This window comes from Fringilla coelebs (assembly GCF_963513975.1).
Source record: "Fringilla coelebs genome assembly, chromosome: 6".
Taxonomy (NCBI): Eukaryota; Metazoa; Chordata; class Aves; order Passeriformes; family Fringillidae; genus Fringilla; species Fringilla coelebs.
Genome location: NC_140034.1, coordinates 26,176,092 through 26,198,813, shown reverse-complemented (window position 1 = coordinate 26,198,813; position 22,722 = coordinate 26,176,092). Strand labels below are relative to the sequence as shown.

Genomic DNA, 22,722 nt, shown 5'->3' with positions numbered 1-22,722 from the left:
GACCTTTACATCTGTACTATTATGTGGCTGGGTGTATCTGAGTTAGTGCATTTTAATTTTGGAATCACTCTGGGAAGTGGTGCCAAGGGGAGTTTTGTGTCTCGAGTTTTAAACTGACGTGGCAGCCCTCTTTTTATTGACTAAGAGGATTATTATTTGACAAAGAATGGAACAAGAAATTTCTACATGTTAGGAAACATTAAATACCATCAACATTATTCTAACTTTAAATGTAAATAAAGCTTATTATCTCTGCTAAACTGCATCTATAACAGGATATTTTTAGAACTATGAATCATTTATTAGTTTTGGTAATTTTGTATTATGACAAGTTATTGAACACACAATTATGTGCAGTACTGCAATATGAAACGTAGAATCAAAACTCACTTTCATTGAATAGCTCCTTTATAAAATGGTTTGGGAGCAAAAGTACTTCAAATGCCAGAAAAGCCCACATCCCATTTCTCTCCTAAGAACATCCTTTAGTGGCTCAGCAATTCAGAGGAAGGAGAGATTTAGAGATTTTACTTGAACTTGAATAGGCACCTACTCTGCAAACTATTTAAAATATCCTCCTTTCTTGCTTCAGTATTTAAAATATTTGCGTCAGTTTACCAGCATGCTTAAATTTAAAACTAAACAATATTTTTTGGATTGAGGTAGGACATACTGTGGGCATCGTTAAAGGTCCACTTGAATCACTTGAAGTTTTTGGAAAATAGTTTTTAAATATTTATTTACGTTTTGGGAGTGATTAGAGAAAATGTATTGTATTAAGTCATCTCAAATACCCCTTTTATGTTTCATACTTAAAAATCATAAAGCTAAATAATTTAAATGCAGGAAACTGAAGGACAAAATTCAGAAACAATAGATCAGTTTAAATATTTTCAGGAATTGACAAAAAACCTTGATGCCAGACAGTAGCTTTTGTAAGTTTAATGCAGTTCAGTGTTAACTGGGAGTATCATATAAGAGCTGCCATGAAATGAGTTAGAAAGTAGTTTCAAACTGGATAGATAACAGATGCAGAAGTGTATGACTAGCAAGTGGTGGTATTTGGTCTCTTGTCTGTTGATAATTACAGGCAAGAATGTCCAAATTAAGCATCTTGCCTCTGCAGTGTTACTTGAAGTGGTGCTCTGATGCCACTTCCCATCATTCACCTGATTCCAGAGGAAGAAATAAGAATAAATTCTGATGAATGGGACAATGGGAACCTCATGAAGTTCAGCAAAGCCAAACCCAAGGTCCTGCACCTGGGCTACAAAAATTCCCAATGTCAGTGCATTCTGGAGGACTGGATTGCAAAGAAGCCTGTGAAGGCCTTTGTGGTGGATGAGAAGTTTGGTATAAATTGGCAAGGTGCACTTGCAGCCCAGAAAGTCAGTCATATCCTGGACTACATCAAAAGGAGCATGGCCAGCAGATTAAAAGGTTATTTTCCTACTCTATCCGGGCTCTCATGAGACTCCACCTGGAGTTTTGCATCCAGCTCTGTCTTTTTTGTCCTCAGCAGAAAAAAGACATTGACCTGTTAGAGTGGGTCCAGAGGAGGGCTGTGAAAATTACCCTATGAATAAAAGATTGACAAATTTGAGGTGGCTCAGCCTGAAGAGGAAGAAGAAGCTCTGGGAGACCTTATTGTAGCCTTTCAATAAAGGGAGTTAATAAAAAAGAAAGGGGTGAAGATTTTTTTTTTTCCCAGGGCTTGTAGTGACAGGATTGTCGCAGAATGAGTTTGGTTAACTGTACTCTTCTCTCAGAATAGTCTCAGCATTAGTAAGCTAAGCTCAAGCTGTGACCTGAGAAATAATGAAAAAAGGAATTGGAAACCTTTACTTGGACTTTTTGTGGGATCCTAAGGTGAAGCCTGTTGTAGTGCAAGGGTGCATAAATCCAGAACAGGAAGGGTTCAAAGTTGGACAGGGCTTTGCACAACCTGATCTAGGGAAGGGTGGTCCTGCCCCTAGGAGGGCATCTGTACTAAATTATCTTTGATGGTCCATTCCAACCCAAACCATTCTATGATTCTATGGAAAAATTGGTGGATGTTTTTGTCCACAAGCTAGTGCTGTGCTTGGCTTGTGGGTGAAGAGAGATGCAACTCATAAGATGACATTTTGTCATAGGAGTGTGATGTTTGGACATCATAAAAATGAAAATAAATTATTGTAGATTTTCTGGAAATTTTATCTGGAGTTTACCAATGAAAAAAAATACACTCCTATGTTGAGTCCAAACTGTAATTATTATCAACATGATACAATACAGCATAGTAACCAAATTTAAAAGTCATGGGAGATATTGTGTTTTTATTAATTGTTATTCATATCCTGCATTAATAATATGGATTCTGAGGAAATAGAATTTAAAAGCTGATATTGTGAATTGTATTGTGACACTTGATTTGTTGATCTTTGATGATACATGGAGTAGTATAAATTCACTTTCCTTTCTGGTAAGCACTATTTGAGGAAGAGTTTAAATATATTGCTTTCCCACTGCAAATAAATTATTATTTTTTGGGCAGTTAACCTGAAAATAAGGACAGGTTGCAACACTTTGGAGCTCCAGTATCATTAACAAACAGGCAAGAGGTTACCTCCCCTTTGATGCTATGTTCTTGAATCTTCAGTGGAGTGAATAGTAGCTTCTCTGGGCTGTGATTTTAACTTTGATATTTTTTAAATTCTCTCCCAGATAAGGCTCTTTGGAATAGCATCCAAGGGTTTGGGGATGGGAGTTTGTGTTTAGTGAGTAAATTTAAATTGTTCGGCTATTTCAACTTAATAAGTATCCACTTCAGTATTTTCATTCGCAGCTACGTTGCCTTCTGGAGTTTCAGATGCTTGAGAAAGTGATCCATTTCACCTCCCACAACACAGCTTTGGGTCCTCTGATCATTATGAACTTCTTTCCCATAAGAAATATGTGTGGTTGAAAGTGCCAATTCAAGTAAGCTGGTGTGAAATAGGAAAATTAAGGGAAGAAAAAAGAAAAGTGTGAAAAGAAAAGATGAGTTGAGGTAGCATAAAAGTGGAAAATATGAGATGGAAAAAGGGTGTGCTTGGACCCCTCCAGGATTTTTTTTTGTATGATGGGTTTTTGTTCATTAACTATTAACAAGTTAATTAGGGATTAATTTTATAAATCTTCTTTAGACACAATAGGTTTACACACCAGCACGTGGTAGTTTAGAGACTTGAAGCAGCTCATGATGAGAAAGTTATTTTATCTTTCTTCTTGGGAAAGTTTCATGCCTTTTTAGTACAGCTAGACCTTATTAGTGGCCGCATTAACCCATTTACAGCTAGTTGCCATTTGCCTTCATTTGTCTATAAAGACACACCCTTAGCTCAGCTCAAAGTATTATGTGCCAGGAGGTCAAAAGAATATTTGGACCTCACAAAACAAATGGATTAGCAACACCCTGTTGTGTATGTAACCAGAGCTGTTGAGTCCCTCTTGCCTGGTTAGCTCTGGTTAGAGATAATCAAGTGGTAAGTGTCAACTAATTGGTGAACGTAAACAAGACACAGCTTTAAAATTATGTTTTGATTATCCCTAATTCCTATTTTCAGTTCATATACTTCAAAATATTATTTTCTTTATTACAAGTATTTTAATTTTCAGTCTATTTCTGCCATTCACTTTTCCTTTTAGTCATAACTTTTTTTCTGAAGCCATCATTCACCAAAACAAGGCTTTCTCTTCAGAAGCCATTTGTCCATGAGCTGTCGTGGCAGTGTGTCTTTTCCTCTTCCAGCCATGTAGGTGCCTCTTCATTCCTCAGAGCCCTTCTCTCCTGTAGAAGATAGACTCAATATTACAACAGAATTATTCTCAGAAAAGTTTGAAACAGATTTTTTCAGTGATACTTTTGAAAAATTTGGGGCACATTTTCTCAGTACTTATTTTTCTCCATCTTATTTGTAGAGAGAAGTAGAATGTACCTTGCAATAATAATGCATTTGTAAGGCAAAGCCTTTGCATTGAAAGACTTATTTGTTAGTATGTGTAGAAAACTTGTGGTATTTCTGACTCCTCTTGCTACAACATTGCTGAGTGGAATCTTTTTTCTACAAGCAAATTCCTCAGATTTTCAGGTATTATTAACAAAATAAGGTGAGGTTTGATTTACAGCAGGCAATTTAAGATAATCAAAAACACCCTTAAGCTGTCATTTTCGTAACAAAAAATGTCAGGATTCAAACTGCCTTTCAGGAGATTGCTAAAAGAAACAAGAAAAGTAGATAAACATTATCAGGCATTACTCATTAGTTTTTCTGCAGGATGTATAAAGGTTGTGGGTGACTGAAAAAGAAGTGTGTTCTGTGTTGAGTTTTGAGCAGTCTTCATTCAACTCTGTATTTTAGTTTTAGTATCATATTGTATCATACTTCAAGAAAAATAATCTTGTCCATTAAATTAATGAGCTTGATTTACAAATTACATAGCTGTGTAAATGTAGTTCTTTAGAGGGACTAAGCACAAGAAATATGTTTAAGAATTAAAAAGTGATTTTGAAAAGCAGTAAAATACAAGCAGAATTTAAAGGACGTTATTTCAGCAAAATCTCAGTTTATAGATTGTTGAATGATTGTATCAAGAAAATTTTTGTCTTTATAACAAATGCATGCTTGTATTATATTAGGTTTGGGTATGTATAATAATAGTAATTCTTGAACTAACCAAATGCAATACATTATCAGTATAATTGTAAAATTCTTAAGAAAAAAGAAAAAAAATGTTTATCAATGCTAATAGAAAGTGCAAAAGAGCTGGTTTAAAGACAGTGTTATCTTGCAAAACAAAACTTTGCTCCCAATGTCAAGGTAACCATCTGTGTCCATGTCTAATTCAAGTACTGTGTGGGGAATGAATTCTGATGCTTTTAAGTTCATTTGCTAAAGACTACTCAAATATCTGGCTACAATAACGCCCTGAACTTTTATGTTTAACATGCTCAAGAAACATTTTGAAGGCTAAAAGCCTTGCTTTTACTCTTATAGCCAGACAGGCATGACTTTTTCAGGTAGCAAGTATGAATCTTGGCTATGATATAATCAAATAAATGTTTTTCCTCACTGCAGAAAGAATCTTGATCTAAATTAATTCCTGATGCTAATGAATGCAACTCTGATGGAGTGAATGCTGTGTCTACACACGTCTCCTTGGCTGTAGAATTTGCTTCCTGTTTTCTCACTACTAAGCTGTCACTTCCATTACTATTCTGTCTTCTGATTAAACATCTCTTATATTTCCCTGTTAGGCACTCTTCAAAGGCAAAGGAAACTGGACTTTTCTCACATGACTATTTAAAAAGATCATTCAGAAAATGAAGGCGGAAACACCTTGTGCTGGAACTGATAGTAATGTTAACATGTTAACTTATTTCTAATTTATTCCAAGCTCATTCATCATGAACTGCGTGAATTCTTTTAACCTTAGCAAAGACTTAAAGACTGCATCATATTTCTAGTAAAGATTTAATCTATTCTTTTTAATAGTCATTGGGATTTCCAAGAGATTCTGTTTCCTTAAAAACTGCTGAAACAGATTATTACAAGTAGTAGTGCACTTGTATACATATGTATTAAGAATACAATCCAAAGTGCTGGAAGTGCTGGAAAATCTTTCCCACAGGTGCTTTGGATCAACTTTTTTTTTTTTTTTTTTTGTATCATCAAGCAGCAGTGCTTTGGAAAAGAAGCAGTTCCATCTCCCAGTTGTCATGACTTAACCAGTATTCTAAAGTGTTGTGCTACTTCCTCTGATGTCTGCTTCATTAGGACTTGGGGATTTCCATTGCAGCTGATGCATGGTTATTTTTCAATCCTCAGCAATTCTGAAAAAATATTTTAGTGCTTATAAGAGCTCTTGATGAAAATTTCTAGTGAGAAATGGAGAACTTTTTGCAATAGATTTTAAAAACTTGTTGTGGTTCTACTACAGATGGTCTTGGTAATCTCCTTAAATTTCTTCAGTTATTTTTTGAAATCACCAGATTTCTCTATAGTTGCTTTTTCTTACAGTCTCTCTTATGAACAGACAGAAGCCACAGCTGGAAGACAAGTAAAAATAATTGACTAGTGGCACAGTTGGTTCTTACCAGAATCCTCAGTTAATTGCATGGTTCAGTTTTGGCAACTGATATAGATTTCTTCCCTGAAATTGTAGATTGATTTCAGACTTGTATGCAGTCTCAATTCATTTACGAATCTTCATTAAATCCTTTCTGACTACATCACAAAAAAGAAAAAAAAAATCTACAAACAAATCCACTACCTACATGTGTCAGTCATAAAGCCAAGTCTATAGAAGTAGTAAAGCTCTAAAGTCACCTTAGAATGAGAAACAACTTTAAGCAGTTGGATTCATTTCAGTATGTCACTTACTTTGGTAGAATAATGATGCATTAGTCAGTAATTGTCTGGCTATATCGCAGCTGGATTTTATATTCCAGCAGTGGATGTGGTTCCTACATTTGCCAACAGCAAAATTTGATATACTTTCAAATTTTGGTGTTCATCTAACGTAAGGAGATCTGGGGTTTTTTCAGTGTTTTTCTTAGCTAGGTGTGCGTATGGGGGTTCTTTTGCTTAGCCTGTAAAACAGAAAAAAGTGAGTATGGCAGAAGCACAGGTGATCAAGACCTACAATGGCTTATGTCATTAGACACTGGGTTTTCTTTCTCACTTGCTACCCTGTAGTGTTCTGCAGCCCCTGTAATGAATTTAAATGACATCTATCAAATGTGAAAATTGTCTTATTTTTAGTGTATGATACTGAGTGTGGAACATATTACCTAGTTCACTAACATCTAAAGCTGTTAGTTTCTAAAATTATGATCCACTTGCTGTCAGAAGAGGCTATATGTATTTCATAAGGAATTTCTTTAGTAGGTGATTTTAGCCATATAGCAAATGGTTGGCTTCCTGTGCAGACATTTGGCAGGGATAGCATGGTCCTCACAGCATACAGCACCCTAGCCCATTAACAGTGTAATATTGGAATCTTCAAATATTGTGAGTATAACAATAGAGGGTCATAGATAGAATAAAAGTTCGTAGAAAGAACTAGATAGAAGCTAATAGAAAGAATGCTTAGTTATAAAGCATCTTATTGTTTTCCTTATTCATTTATTTTTTTGTTACCACAGGTGAAATAAGTATTTTTTTGTCTGTCAGGAGTTGCATTTTACCACTGAGCACTGAAAAAAAGTTAAGTATGTCATTAAAATGATGTAGTGAGCCTATCAAATCATGGGAGAAGTATGGCAGGAAAAGGGGGATGTGCAAGAAAGCAGACCTCAATATAGAAGGGTCTGATAGGGGAATCTGGATATGTTTCAGTGTTAGTGAAAACAGGGAAGGATGTGAATTACAGTTTGCCAATTTTCAACACACCACTGTCTAAGGCATAAAAAGGCAATTGTATTGGCTCTAAGTAGGAGCAGCTCGCTGTTTTGTTCACAGAATATTCTGAAATAACATTGCCAAAATTTAAGACAACAAAAGAAGGGGAGACATAACAAAGCAGGGTCTCTTCTTGACTTTCAGAAATATATTACACCTTGCTACATGTAGATAGAACAGCTTTTTGGTTGCCTTGACATGCTAGTGGCATATGAAAGCCCTGTGGATGGATGGAGCGTTAGATTGGAAGTAATAAGGTTGTGCCTGACTTACCTCCGCATTTGTAGCAGATGTTACAAATGTCATAACATGAACCTTTGGGATCAGACTGGAAAAAAAAAAGGCAAGACAACAGATGTAGGCCTCTTAGTTTTACCAGCAAGTATAGTCTGACACTATATAACACTGTTCTGACTTGATGTTAATACCCTGTCCTCCTCCTGAGAACAGAACCAGTGACACTAGTGGCAGCAGTTTTCTTTTCAGAGGAATTCTGATACTAGTTTAAAACTAAGACAATAGAACTATTATTCCAGTAAGGGTCTTACTGTGATATCTGAATAAGTAATCCAGACTCATCACACATTTCTTCATGCAATTGTAATGTTTATGCATTTTTTCTGCTGGTAGAGCCAAATCTCTCGGAGTAGTCATTTATCTAAAGGACTGTTAAATTCTTGGTTTTTAAGCCTTTGATTTACCCTACCTTTGTGTGTCCCTCACCCTTGCCTTACCCGTCTATCTCTATTTATCTCTTTCTCTTCCATACTTCTGTAGACTTTTTCCTGATCTATTTACAGCAGATGGATTTCCTGGGAAGCTTCTATCTCACTTTAATTATTTTTCTTCTCCTGCTATTGAATTGAAAGTATTTGTTTTTTACTTTCTGTGTTGTCCTCAACATGTTGGAGAGTGTATGAAGTTATTCATTCCTTCTCAGTTTCTCACTAGTTCTTGCCAATGTTCCTGAATTTCATGGGAGGGGAGTAAAATGAATGCAGGAGTATGGGCCCTTGTATTTTTTGCCCTGTGCTTCAATTTAAAGCAGGGGTGATTCCGTCTGCCACATCACTCCCTCAGGTGCTGCCATTCTTGAGCTGGAGGCTTAGCCCTCTCCCTGAAGAATTTCATTGTCAGGGAGAAGAGTGGGGGTTCTCCCATGAAGAATTTTAATCACCCTGTCTGTAGCCCTTTTGAAGGAGGCACAATAGTTCCTATAGTAACTACTACAGTGTGGGAGAAAGGCCAGTGCTCCCGCCCCCAGCCACAGATGGAGAACTCTCTTTGCTTAGATGACTGGAAATTCTTGCACAGAAAAGATTTCATCCTTTACAGTGAACAGAAAAAAAAAATCTCTGAAGTAAACTCTTAAATGTACATGTGCTAATTAAAAAAACAGTGCTAGTTATCAAGGAGAGAACACAAAATATACTTATTTAATTTTTGGGGTTTCTGATTTTAAGAAGTTCAGAAAAGAGGGAAGAAAAAAAGAGATATTTAGGACTTAAGAAACTTTGTCTACTCCTTCCAACCACCCTACCCCCACCCCCTAAAAAAACAAATCCTGTGGGAAGGAGCAGACCTATAAACCAAACGAGGCTAATTGAAAAAGGAACAGGCTCCTAAAACAGATGAAAACTTACATTATGACAGTCACTTATCTTGCTTCTTTTTTCCATTAATTTTGAATGTTTCTCAAGGGAAAGACATATTACGTCTTCAAATCCAATGATTCCAGTTCAATTAACAATTAATATTCAATTAATATAATAACTTCTGCTTTTTGACAACATTTCAATTTGATCAATTTAAGTTATTAAAACTAAAAAAGCTATTAAAAAGAAGTTTAAAAGTATTAAGCAGCTTGAATTTGAAAAGCAAGTTTTACTAAAAATTCTTTAATTTCTGGAGCTTTTTCACAGATGAACTACTGAAAATAATAAAGCACACCTGTAATTGTGTTACATAATACTTTCATTAATTAATCAGTACATTCTTGGCAACTAGTAGGCTATTCCATGGAAAGTTTAGGTTTACTTTCTCAGCCATGGATTACCCAGTAAAGAATTCATGCTCTTTACCAGTGACCAGAAGATAGATATCTAGAATCTGAGGCATTCTTGTACACAAAAATATAGATCTGAAGTGCTATTGTTAGCTTTGCATTATACATTATACATATATTGCATTATACGTCTTAGATGTAGTCCTTTGCGACAAATTTGTTCTGATACTTTATTGCTGTGATACTTCTTTGGTAATGGTGCGGTATTAATGATTCCCATAGCTTTACTAAACCAAGATAAAATACCTTTCCACATATGTTGCAGCTCCACCTAAGATTTATTTCTACTTCCCATCTGTGAAGGTGGATAAGAGACCTAAATTTTGGATCATATGATGGCTTACAGTGAGGTAACGGGTGACATAATTTAATTTCTTTGGATACCCTTTCCAAATCAGAGGGCAACACCTCTGCTTACATCCTGCTGTTCATCTCTTACCTCACTTTAGATCAGGATTTGAAGATACATCTTGTATACCAGATGTCCCCAACTTCTAGGCTGAGGGGTTCTCTCTTACTGAAGATTTCTTTCAAAACTTAGAATCAGTTAAATTGGATATCAAGGAACAATCAATAGAAAAAAATATTTATCAAAAGGTATTAAACATGAAGTAATTTTTTTTTTAAAAAAGCGTCTGTGACTGCTAGCATGTAGACATACTGGAGTGTAATGTTGATTACACTTCATCCTTCCCTGAGACTGAATCCTCTGTTGTTCAGTTTTGCCCTGTAGTCAGTGTCTCTGTCTTTTCTAAAAAACAGCTTTTAAAAATTTCCAAATTACTCATTATGTCTCCGCAGAAAGCCCCAATATTTCAAGATGACATCGCACCTCTTCCTGTAAAACCACTTTGCCAAATTCACCTCCATTTTATTTCATGAACATTTGGAGTTCATAGAATTCACAAAAAATACATTTTCATCTAGAATCTATTCTACACCAAGGAAAATATATTAGAAATTGTATTGTTTTTTCAATAGATCTTTCTTTCTACTCTAAAACAACAAAAAAGTAATATTCTGGGAAAGAATATTTAAAAGATTATAGTCACACTCATGCTGTGAACTCTTTTGCACATAGAATCATCAGAACACTCTGTTTCTTATGCTCTCTCCTCTGACACCATCGTGTATTTTGTTGATACCTATGGGGAAAGATATTAGCCAACCCTATGTGAAGCTGCTGTGCAATTAGCCTGATATGATTACATATTTTGTGAATAAAGGTGGTAATTTTCTTTTTTTTTGGTGGGGTGTTTATAAACTTTCATATTTATGTAGATCTGCTGAGGCTTTGCTAATTAAAGTCTGACTTTATTGGCAGTCATAATTAGAGCTCTTTGAGATGACCTCTGTTTTTTTTATAATTCTTCAGATTGTCTAAAAGGTTGCAGTGCAGTTGCCCTAAGTCCGCCTCTGCTTCCAAGTGTACAAAAAGTTCTTCTTAGAAAAATCAACAAAATTAAGTAAAAAATATAAGGACTTTGAGGCTTACTGAGAAAAAGCTTTTAGAAGTAAATAATGGTTATGGGAAAAGAATTTTTAAGTTCAGTTTAGTTTTTAAACTATTATTAAAGCAACAGAATTTTAAAACTCTTTGTTTGAATTTCCCAAAACTTTCCACAAAAGCAGGTTATGTTGAGGGACATCATGCAAAGCCTCACAGGAGTTTTTTAGGGGAAATTGATAATTGTGCTCATGTGCTGCTCTTCCATTCCTAGTGATCAAAGAATACTGCTTGTGCTTTATTAGAACTCTGTCTTCACCAGGAGAGAGGCACAGTGAACCTCAGTCTTTGGTCTGTACTCCCTCACCTCAGAGCTGTGTTCAAGAGGAAATCCTTCCTTTTCAGGATGCATAGAAATCCTTGTTAGGCAGTCTACGTTTTTCTTTTCCATGGTTTCCCACTTTTTGTAGCACAGTTGCAAATGCTTTGAGGTTGCATTAAGCATGCTTAGACTGCCCCCAAGACACTCTGAAAGGGAGGTGGCTCTTCCTTCACCTCATGCATAGCCAGATTAGTCATCGAGGGAGGAATTTTAAAGAGGAACTAGTGAACAGTTAGAATTTTTTTTTTTTTAATGGAATAATTTCATGCCAGGAATAGACATGTCAGTTTGGATAGTAAAGGTCATAGTCCAATGCCATGGAAGGTAAAACATTTTCATAGATAGATTCTTCTGCTCCAGCACTACAAAGTGCACATGGGAAAGCAATCTTTCTATCTTCTTGTCACTATTAAAAGTCAGTGTTTAGTACAAATATTGTTTCAACCAACTTTTTGATTAATTTGTGCATTCAAGTGTTAAATGTTGTCAACTAAATGTAGGCAATGCAAAATATGACTACGTGTGAAAAAGTCTATTCAGAGATGTTTGTTCATACTGCTAAAATAGGAGAAGCTTGGAAGAATTTTACCTGGACTTGGAACTTGTTTCCATTGTGACTTCTTCTGGACTTTGGTACACATGCTTCAGCCTTCTCCACATCCTAATTTCTCCTGCTTCCTGTAACTCAAAAGAAGAAATTTATTTCATGCTTTCAATATTTTGTTTCTTTAAAGAGTCTGCATTTAAAAACAGAATCCACATTTTTAAAACAAATGTGCATCCACACCTTTAGGTCTGTGAAGGTTGCTGAGCTACTTTGATTTATAGTTTTTTGAAATAAATCTTAAATCTCTTGCTTTTCAAGTTTTCTGTGAGTGGCTGAGCTGTGGCTGCTGATGGTTCCAACCACAGGGTGAGAGATTTAGATGACTAGCTGTGGCTTGTGTAATGGAAACCAGTTCAGTATTTATAGTTTATGTTTTGAAATTTTAGAATAAAATAACATTGGGCCTGCTTTTTAATCCAAACATTTCAGTCTATGTCTTCCTTTCATCTACTGGTATGCCAACAATTCATTCAATACAAATAAGAGGTTTTGTGCTGTGACTGGACTGTGAGATTGCCATATTTCTGAAAGGTATCAATGTGGTATGCACTTATATACCCAAAATAGCTTTTTTCTTCTGCTGCAAATAGATATCAAGGAAATTTGAAAGCTCAAGTAAGTAAAATAATAAGACAATGAATCCAGATGATTAAATAATTTAACTTTCCCTTGTTCTATATTTGTCTCAATATTCTTGTCTCATTCCTCAAAATATGAAGAATGATAGTTATGGAAATGCATGAAATAAGGTACATATTTAATATTTATTAATTTATCAAAAAAGAGGTGCAGCATTGCTGCCAGAAACATAATTGTTTTCTGCGTAACTCATTACCGCGATCATAAAATTAGCAACTGTCATAAGATCCCCACATCACCTAGCTAAGAGCAAGACATAAATCCAAGACTTCTAGTGCTATAAAAATGTCCGTGAACTGAATGGCGTGAAAGTACTACAAGATATTTGTCTCTGTGTATACTTGCCACAAGCACGTAGTCATCGATGGAGGATTAAGCTGACAAATTTTAGAGCTAAGATCCGACCCTCTCTTGTTTTCTAGTTAACTCACTGACCTTGAAGTGATTTCATTTGAGGTATAGAACTGAGGGTCCCAATTGTGAAGGACCGATGACTTACCTGTAAGTGTCATTTGAGGTTCAAGATACCGTTTTAAAGAGGGCTGCACTGACTTCAGGCACTTCATTCAAATTATGATACTTAAATGCTAAAACCCTGCAATTGACATCACAGAATTGGATTCGATATGTGATGGATACACTTTTAAATGGTAACATAAGGATATGGGCAGGAAACAGAAAATTAATTGAAAGGTAAATTCCAGAAGGTGGTGTGTTCAGCCAATGTGTGGAAAACATGACACAGTCTAGCTGGAAGAATGAAAGGACCTAAAGGTTTTTAGGGAGAGGTTGCAGGTTTACAGGTTGAGGGATTTTTTGGTCTTTACAATGCTCTTCTGGAGACTACTATGAAGCAATGTCTAGCAAGGCAAAACTGAATTTGCTTTTTTGTTTCTGATGGATTATAAATGAAATAACTGTACAAAGCAGCATGCTGACAGCAATCATGATCAGAATACTGAAAATCTTTGAAGTGCTCTATGTTTTGTTTAGTCCCACAACTTAAGATAAAGTTTTCCTGAGAACTACAGTGTTGAAGAGTTTTCTTTCAAGGTGTTAGTGTCTATGTCCTTGAATATGAGGAAAGAGGAGGACTTAGAAATACCAGCTCTACAGCAGTCTCCATTTGTAATTATGAGCTATTGCCTGAATCTATTAGCTATGAAGCCACCTGTTTGCTCAGTATAAATAGGTTAGAATTTCCTGTGAGGAAATTACATGAAACATCAATAAGAAATGATATTACATTTTCGGGTCAATATGACTACCATTACTTGGCATTTATCTTTTCCTACTGATATCATGTTTGGCAGCCAGTATCATAGAAGACTTAGAAATTGTTGCTCTATGTTTTGTTTCCATTCATGTTAAATTGGCCTGTTCAGTAATGGCAGTCATTCATTCTGCTTGTTTTAGCAGATCCTTGATATTTCATTTTTCTTTTCATACGCTGTAAAGACAGCAATACGTAAAGATGGACTAGTGCTATGATGGTTCCAGAGGCATTAGTCTCTCCTCAGGGTCTTGGGATGTAAATGCTTTTGTACACACCTTAGAAGGGTGCAGAATGAACTTTGCCTCTTCTCCCTGCTGTGGATATGCCTGATTTTGTCACTGAGACAGGAAAGCCCTGTGTCATCTTTTCTGTGCTCTGGCTTTCTCTTCATGTGGGAAAGGTAGCCCAGCCTGAGAAGAAGCCTCAGCTTACAGTAGATGGCTACATTTGGTTATATGCAGACTTAATTTCTGGCTTTGTGTTCCTGGCATACAGAGCTTAGCAGAATATTAGTTTTGTGATTTCTCAGCCTTTTTTGTAGTCACTGCTTCCTTTGAAGCATAGCTACCTATCAGTCACTTTGTACTTTTAAACAATATAATTTAGACACTGGAGTTTCAAGTACCTATTCCAGCAACATAGATATCTGGGATACTAAAATACTTCTCTACACTGAGGAGAACTGAATACTAGATGTATTTATAAATGTTGGCTTTTTAATGTTGTGTTTATTTCATTTCAGTTTCAAATAATAATATGTTCAGATAAACCTCTCAGATGTTTAGTAGAATAAACTTCCTAATTCATGAGTAATATTTAGTTCTTACCCCCACATTTCAAAATATTTACAATATGTGTAGCCTCTTTTTCTATAGTATTTTTCACTAAATTCTGCATGCTTTCATTACCATAAGCCTACATGGATTTGAGATATATCTGAACAAACAAGTAATTTCCAGATTCATTGGACACTTAAATCAAGTAGTTGGTTTTAAAAAATCTCTTTCTTTTATCCTACAAATTTGAGTCTTAAATTACATATTAAATTACCAAATTTATATACTACGTAGAAGGCAAAATTTAAATTAACACCAGTGTATTAAGATCCAAAACATTTAAGGGGTTAATGTCAGTGATGAGGATGCATGAGAACTAAATGTGCAGACCTTTCAACTTAACTGTTTTTTATTCAGTTATAGGTGCCCAGCGCAGGAGAAGTCCCAGTGCCCTTGCCATTGAAGTATTTGAATCACATTTGGGAAGTCATATATTACAGGTAAAAAAATGGCTTTTCCAAGTAAAATCAAAGTATCTACCTAGTCATATATCTGCCAATAATTTGAATAGTATTGTTGTCAGCACTTATATTGATGAGATTTTTTTTTTATGTTCACATTTCTTCTATTTTGAAAGTCCATAACTGGGAGACTGTTAATGAGAGGGAAGGCAAGTGTTATTTTAGCTGAATCACAATATTTTGTTGTTTAGAATTGTGCAGTAGGTGTTTGCTTGCAGAATGCCCTTATGTATTTGTGTGAGTGTGTGTACAAGCTAAGATTTTGTGTTGGTGATTTGTCTTATGTCATGTATCATTTTAAGGTTGGGGCTTTTTCCCCCACTTTGGTTTATAAGCACTGCTTTTCTCCATGATATCCCGGTTGTCAAAATTATACATCACAAATTTGGACCAATCTGCAGAGATTAAAAAATGATTAGAAGCATTAGGACACCTCTCAGGTGTCCTTAGATGTGGGCTGAAAACTGGTCTGCTTTGCAAACAAGTTTGTCACATGGCACAAGTCACCCTAGTCCAGGAAGACTCAACTGAAAAACGATGACCTGATGAATCATTTTTGTGCATGATTTATTTTGCCAGGCTTACTACAGCCTTTCTTAGATTGAAGTGATCAAATGTGGAGTACAAGCAGTTAAGAAGAAAATGTGATGTGCCTTGCAGTAAGGCAAACCCAGCCCTATGGAAATAAAACAGTCTTTTCTAAGTGTGGCACTGAATAACTGCTCTTATTTAGCAATGTACACAGCTTCTCAATGCAAATATATTGTCTGGTGTATTATCTTTTGAGAGGTACAAGAGAGGTAAATTAGGATATTATCATGAGAAATATTCCACTTAATTTGAAATGATTGAGAGCTATCTCTGTACTAACTCAGCTGTGGTATTCAAAAGCACTGTAGATAATGTCAGAATTTTCACATCTTTATAAAGTAACTAAATGCAGAATAGCAACAAAGATAATTTTAGGAAAACATTAAATTAACTAGTAGAATTAATTTCTCTTCGGAACAGGAATCATGAATGAAATGATTTGCTTAGTTGTGCACTCTTGGCAGAGGTCTAGGTCAAGTTTTTGATTCTGTAAGCAAATACTTTTGTTGTAGTTACTGTGTCAGAGATCTGCACCAGTATCTATAGTACTGTGTTTGCATACTAGGCAGGAACACTGCTATGTCGTCTCATATATGTAGAAAAAAATGAAGAACTAGCAGTTTTATGATATTGCCGTTTATGTAACTTGTCAGTATGTTGAGATCCTAAAGGTATGTTTTTTACAATATTATTTATAACTCATATATAAATAAAACCTCATTGAGACTGATTTATTTACACTTTTTAGGTATTAAGTATGATTTTTATAGATGAAAATGAAAAAACCTAGGATGGCTGCATTGAAAACTACTTGATATTTGAGTTTTTCACTTACTGTGTATTAAAACAATTAATGACTTTCATACTTGTTGAGACTAGATTCCAGCTATGGATTGTTGGGTTTTTTGTGTTTTATTTTTTTAGGTTTTTTTTAGGTTTTTAAAAATTTATCTGTGATAAATTAAGGTGTTTTCAGGACATGACTTCATCATACTTCTACTAAAAAAAACCCTGTATTGCACTTGTATTCTCAAAACTGAGGATTTTAAATCAAAATTACCATAAGCCTTGTATTGAATATCTGTTGAGGTGGGGCCTTTTCAAAGAAGATGATGCTTTTATCAAAGTACTCCCATGAATCTCTCAGTTGAAAATAGAAAGTTCCACCCTGATATTTGCGAGATAGACTCTTGGCGGTGGATAAAAGACAATATGAATTAATAGTGGTGACAGGTTTATCATGATTTTTTAAGATTTTGTCTTATTTTAGCAGAGCAATCAACCCTTGGAAGGAAAACCTGGGTCATACATTCAAATGCACCACTTCTAAACAGATCAGAATGAACTTCAAAGAACTGCCTTGTGGTCTAATACATAGAAATACAATCACCAGAAGACAAAATGGTTTTTAAAACAACAATTTGATAGACTTTGTGGTGGAATACAGTTCTAACATGTTCTCACCTAGTCTGCTACTCACAGAAATGGTTTTCAAATAAGTATCATGATAAGTATTGTTTGCAAGTGAAGTAAACAACCTTGATTGTACCTTGGGAATTTTGGTTCCAGAGTCTGCTGTCTGAAGAATTTGAATTAACAGTTTGTGTAATCCCTTTCCCTATTAGTATTTTGAAGACTTGGTTAAGTGTAAACTCAGAAGTTAAGGGCCTCTCTATAATCTTTTTAATATTTTGATACTTCAAAATTTACTGATAGACATATATGCATAATACAGCAGATTTTTAAAAAGTGGATATATTTTATTTAAAATGACATTACAAAAGCAGAAATGGAGGCACATCTTGTGATATTTTTGCATTTTGAGTCTACAAGTAGGTAGTGTCAGTCATATCTAGGTATACATTATATATTAATCATGGCCATACATATTAAATTCATATATTTACATATAATGCTTAGTAATCATTGAATGAAGAATGCCTTCAGAATTCTTCATTGAATGAAGAATGCCTTCATCCATGATTTTTTTTCTATTATTTAGGAATCAGCTGTTTAAATACTGCTTAATTGATGATTGGTACAGCTACTAAAGGTTTTCTCCCATATGCAGTTAACTGCAGAAAATAGAAAAGGAAAACTCCACCTGGCACGACAAAAATAAAAGTTAAAAAGTTATTGATTTTGGTCTGAGATAACATTTGTGCCCTGGGATCATACAGTTAAATCTGGTCTGTTAATGGCAGACCTCATCAACTCCAAAAAGAATCAACGCACCATTACCTTTACATAAATTCAGAGATGAAAAATTGAATAAAAGCCCTGGTTAAAGAAAATGCAATACTTTTAAAGGGCTTCATTTGAGCAAGGCACCTTTGCATTTGTCCTTTGTACAAATCTAGATACGCAAAGAGGCTTATACTTTGCTTGCCTATGAAATCTGACCCTCGTGCACATCCTCATGGTGAGAGTGGTGGGGCCCTGGCACGGGCTGGCCAGAGAAGCAGTGGCTGCCCCATCCCTGGCAGTGCTCAAGGCCAGGTTGGATGGGGCTCTGAGCAACCTGGGATAGTGGAAGGTGTCCCTGCCCATGGCGGGGGGGTTGGAAGTAGGTGATCTTTAAGGACTTTTCTAACCTGAATCAGTATAAAATTGTATGAGTTTATGTCAAAAAATCTCCAAGCCAGAGCTGATTGCTGTATATCAGGCTGAAGAGATTCCCAGTGGTAGGTTTGAAGCCGAAGGCACTATCCACTCTGTGCTTGTGGAAAAAGAGACACCACAAAAGATGACTGCTCAAACGCTATTACATCAGAATCTTTATGTCAGTGTAATGTCTTTTAAATGTTTTCCAAGTAAAATTACCTGAATTATGAATAGTAGAGTGGAATGTAATGGAGGAGAAAAGTAGATAATGGCAATATGTTAATTAATTTTTGACGAGATTTTTGATTTGCCAAATTATAGGCTTTGTTTTTCTTGTCTTGTACATTCTTTTTCTTCTGAAAAGGGGTATAACGAGAATAGATAACTTCTGGTTTATATTTCTGTATATATATGTCTATCAACTAAATCCAGCAAAAAAAATTATTTCTGGTACCTACTATTAAAAATTTGGCTTAAATTGGTTGTAAAATTTAGCAAGATTTTAATAAATTTTTCAGGATCTCAGGATTTTTTTTTTCTGTAACTTCATTGCTATTGAGAAGGTGTGAAAAAGGGTCAGTAACCCCATAGCCTTCTTATAATCAGGAATGATCAGGAAATGTAGAACTAAATATAGAGAAAAGGGAAAGTTAGTGAATATATTTGCATATGCAAATTAGCTTAATTGATACTGCTTGCCTCTACAGGGATTTTTCATTACAAACTGGAGTGCTACATTGTTCAGCTCATATTGAGTAATTTAGTAACTAATGAGACCAGTTTGCACTAATTTGCATATGATAAATGAGCTTAATTGCAGTAAATAACTTGGAGGCATAATTACTTAATTTTCCTGTGTTGCATGGCTTTTAAGTTCACGTATGAACAACTCAAGATAATTTTGCATATTTAAATTAGTTGCTTTTAAAATTCTTGAACAAAAAAGAACACACCTTTCAATTTGAACTGTAAAACAATTAAAAGTATAATGTACATAATTTTCAAAAAAAAAAATATTTTGAAAATATATGTTTCTTCCTTTAAAAACATCAGTGCCTTTTAAAAAAACTAAATATTTGGGATTAATCACTAGGAAGTTGCTTTAAAGTCAGGATAGGATGGAAAGATGGTATAAGTAATCATAATAGGAATGTGCATCTGAACTGTAGTGAGCAGTACGCATTTTGTATTTCCGCATACAAGAGTGATAACTTTCATAATTGCATTCTTTGCTTCAGTAGTGCCTATTCAACTGTTAAGAAACTAACACTTTCATATAGCATTATGTACATATTACAGACACAGTAACTTGGACACTAGTTGTCTTAGATCGTTATACTGTGCTACCTCATTTTGTGTGAAGAAATCCTTATGTTGGGCAGGCACTGAAGTGTCAGTGCAACAAAAAGTGTATCCTTTTCTTCATTTTGTGGACATGTTCAATTGTAAGCACTGACAGCTCTTATGATGTAGATTTGTACAATGAGTTTCAAAACACACAAACAAAAACAAAAAAAAACAAAACATAATCCAAAATCAAACTAATTGGAAGACCATAGTTAATTTCTGCCATGTCCCTAAAGTTATTGCACATTAGATAATTTTGATACATTTGATGGAATTGAACTAGACAGAGAAAAAAGCCAACTACCAATCTCATTTATTCCCTTAGCAAAATCTGTTGTGCACCCGTGATTTACATGTGGATGACAATTGCTGAATTCTCCTCTGTTCCATAAAGGTCCCCACCTACCTTCCTAGAAACTGGAAGAATTTTTAAATGTTGTGTTGGAAATTTTATGAGACTGTCATTTTCCTTTTGTGCTGTACTTTCTGTTGTAACTTTCTCTCCCATAAAGTATTTTGTGGTGAACAAATGTCTTTTGCAAGATAATTGCAGTATCATATGCAATGAGAGAAGAAAAATCAGGTTCCCATTAAGATCCAAGGAAGAGCAACCTTCCAGAGTGAAAACAATCTGACCCTAGAGGTTGCATTCTTCATTGAGTCAAAAGTCACAAACTACAAAACACTTGGCTTTAATGAAGTGTTTACAATGTACAGAGGATAGCTGTAATGGGTGTCTAGTTGTGTCCAAGATGACCAAACAAAGTCATCTGAAATATGCACAAGGCCTCTACGCCCTTGTTTTACTGCCTAGAAACTTCTGTATCACCACAGCCTTGATCATGGAATGTCATCCTAGAACGGAAGCAGAATTTGAGCTACTTGGAAGCTAGAAATGGCTCAAATGCTGCAATTTGGCTTTACCCCATGCGTTAGTCCCCGGACTTTTCATGCATGAAAGACAGCCTTGGTTCACATGCTTTTCACTCCACTGGAAGCCTCTGATGGTGGATGGAACTTCAGGGAAGATTTAATTGTCTCTTTACCTTCATCCTATAGAAAAGCCATGGGCTACTAAACCCATTGATATTATTTTAGCTTTTCTTTTTAAAGTCAACAAATAAGCAAACCACCCGCATCCTATGGATGTAAGAAGCCTAATGAATTGCTAGTATTGTGAGCAATTGAATAACCCCTCTCATCCTAATAGTTTGATATTCTTTTTCTAACTATTTTTATTAATGTATCCGACACTGAAATAACAATAAAACTGTTGAAATATAATTTGTTTGTCAATTTAGTATACTACTGTGCTTCAGAGAGGGGCCCTTATTAATTGTGAGGTAAATGTGCAGATGAACACAATTTCTGTGGCTTCTTGTGAATCATTCCAGGTGATGCCAGTACCATACAGAGTAGCTGAGTCATTGGTTTGTTCTCTGGAGCATGTCAGATGAGCTTAAATTTCTCAGGAAAGAGGAAAATTAATGTTTCTTCACTCCAAGGGAGCACTCTAACAATCTTCTGTTTGCAGGTAGCTAGTACCCCATCCACCTGCACTCCTAAACTGAAGTAAAGCTGTATCCACATTTGTGCTCAAGGGGCTGATCCCATCCAACTCTTCGAGCTGTGTAAAAGCTGCAAATAACAGATTGAACCATACTTGTGATACTCTCAGAAGTACTCAGGGTCACAGGAATGATCAGCTGAATGCAAACAAAGATTGTTAATATCTCAGTAGTTACAAAATAAAAGGTTTTTTCCCATCTTCAGCCAGAAAAATTGGAAGTTGTTATCAGGAAAATGTTTTCACATACTCCTCAAGTTAATGCTGTTTTATCATCCAGTTTGTAATTCAGTGTTATCAAACACAGAAGGTGTAGAATGAAATACCAAATTTGAAGGGAACTTTCATATCATTTCTCTGTTGTCCAAATGGGTCTTGTCCTCCATTTCTGCCACTATTTTCATAGAGTTACAGACCTACTTTTTGAAACAATGGTACTCTATCAAGCTTTCTAGACAGAAAGTGGAGAGAATTCACTCTACAGTTTCCCTTCATTAGTTAATCAGGTTTGGAAGATGTTGCTATTAGTCCATAATAACTAGATTAGAATATACTGAGACGATGACACAATTAATTTTTGAAAAAATCATTTTTCTGGAGAGTGTGTGAGTAAAGTTCTTCATACATTATAAATATGTGTGTTGAGCATGCAAGCAGTTTAGATTGGGCAAAATTTGTGAAAACATCTATTTAAGGCAAATTAGAGAACAGTAAAAAAGAGAGCAAGTTATTTACATTTTTGCAGTAGTGAACAATTGTGGATAATACAGGAGTTGCACACAATTAACACTGTAATGGAGAAACAGAACTTTCTCCTGAAGGGAAAAAAGAACTCAATATTTTGCCTCGGAAGCCTATTGTTAGTTAAGTATTAAAATCAGCCAAGCAGTATGAATAATCATAAGTGAATGAGTTACAAAGTTCTAAATTTTTTCTTTCCCTACAAATGTTGTGTAAAACTTTGTAGTGTTTTAATTAGATAGAGGAAATACAAAAAAAACCCAAAAACAGAAGCGTACTGGCTAGGCTATAGCTGAGTGGAAGTCTCATTTCTTCCAATATTGGAATTATTATAGGGAGTCCCATCTGACAAGAAAATTTAAAAAGTGGGAAAAGAGACAGGAAAGTGTTGGAGTGCTGCAAAATATTAGGGAGAAGATTTTATCTTCTCATTTACTATTTTCAGTCATTCTGAATATTACATAATGAGGTTCTCTCTGTATAACACTAGTCAACACAGAAATGGTGACACAAGACTAAAGGTGAGGAAGCAGCAGATGGTAGTACTGATGGAGGATTTTTCCAGGCTGTAAAAGGTGTCAGGAGAAAAGACTTCTACTGGTTTGGAAATTTGAGAAGGGCAATTGCTAATGATGATGTCAGTGGTACACTTTCTGAGAATGAAGACTGTTCAGCTTCTTGTCTGCATTGGGTTAAAGGGGTAGACTACAAACTGACATCTGTTAGCATGTGTCA

The 22,722-nt window shown here is 35.3% G+C and overlaps 1 protein-coding gene across 6 annotated transcripts in view; it reads left to right on the top strand.

Annotated features, from left to right (window-relative positions):
* Window positions 1-22,722, top strand: part of NPAS3 (neuronal PAS domain protein 3) — a gene marked incomplete at both ends in the record, with an annotated part of 583,871 nt that overhangs the window by 276,616 nt on the left and 284,533 nt on the right. For 4 of the 6 annotated variants that reach the window (XM_084207726.1, XM_084207724.1, XM_084207722.1 and 1 more), the window contains one exon: window positions 15,034-15,116. In XM_084207726.1, the coding sequence (XP_084063852.1) occupies window positions 15,034-15,116 (83 nt within the window). The remainder of the gene's footprint in view (window positions 1-15,033; window positions 15,117-22,722) is intronic. The other 2 variants (XM_084207725.1, XM_084207723.1) reach the window with 1 other exon arrangement.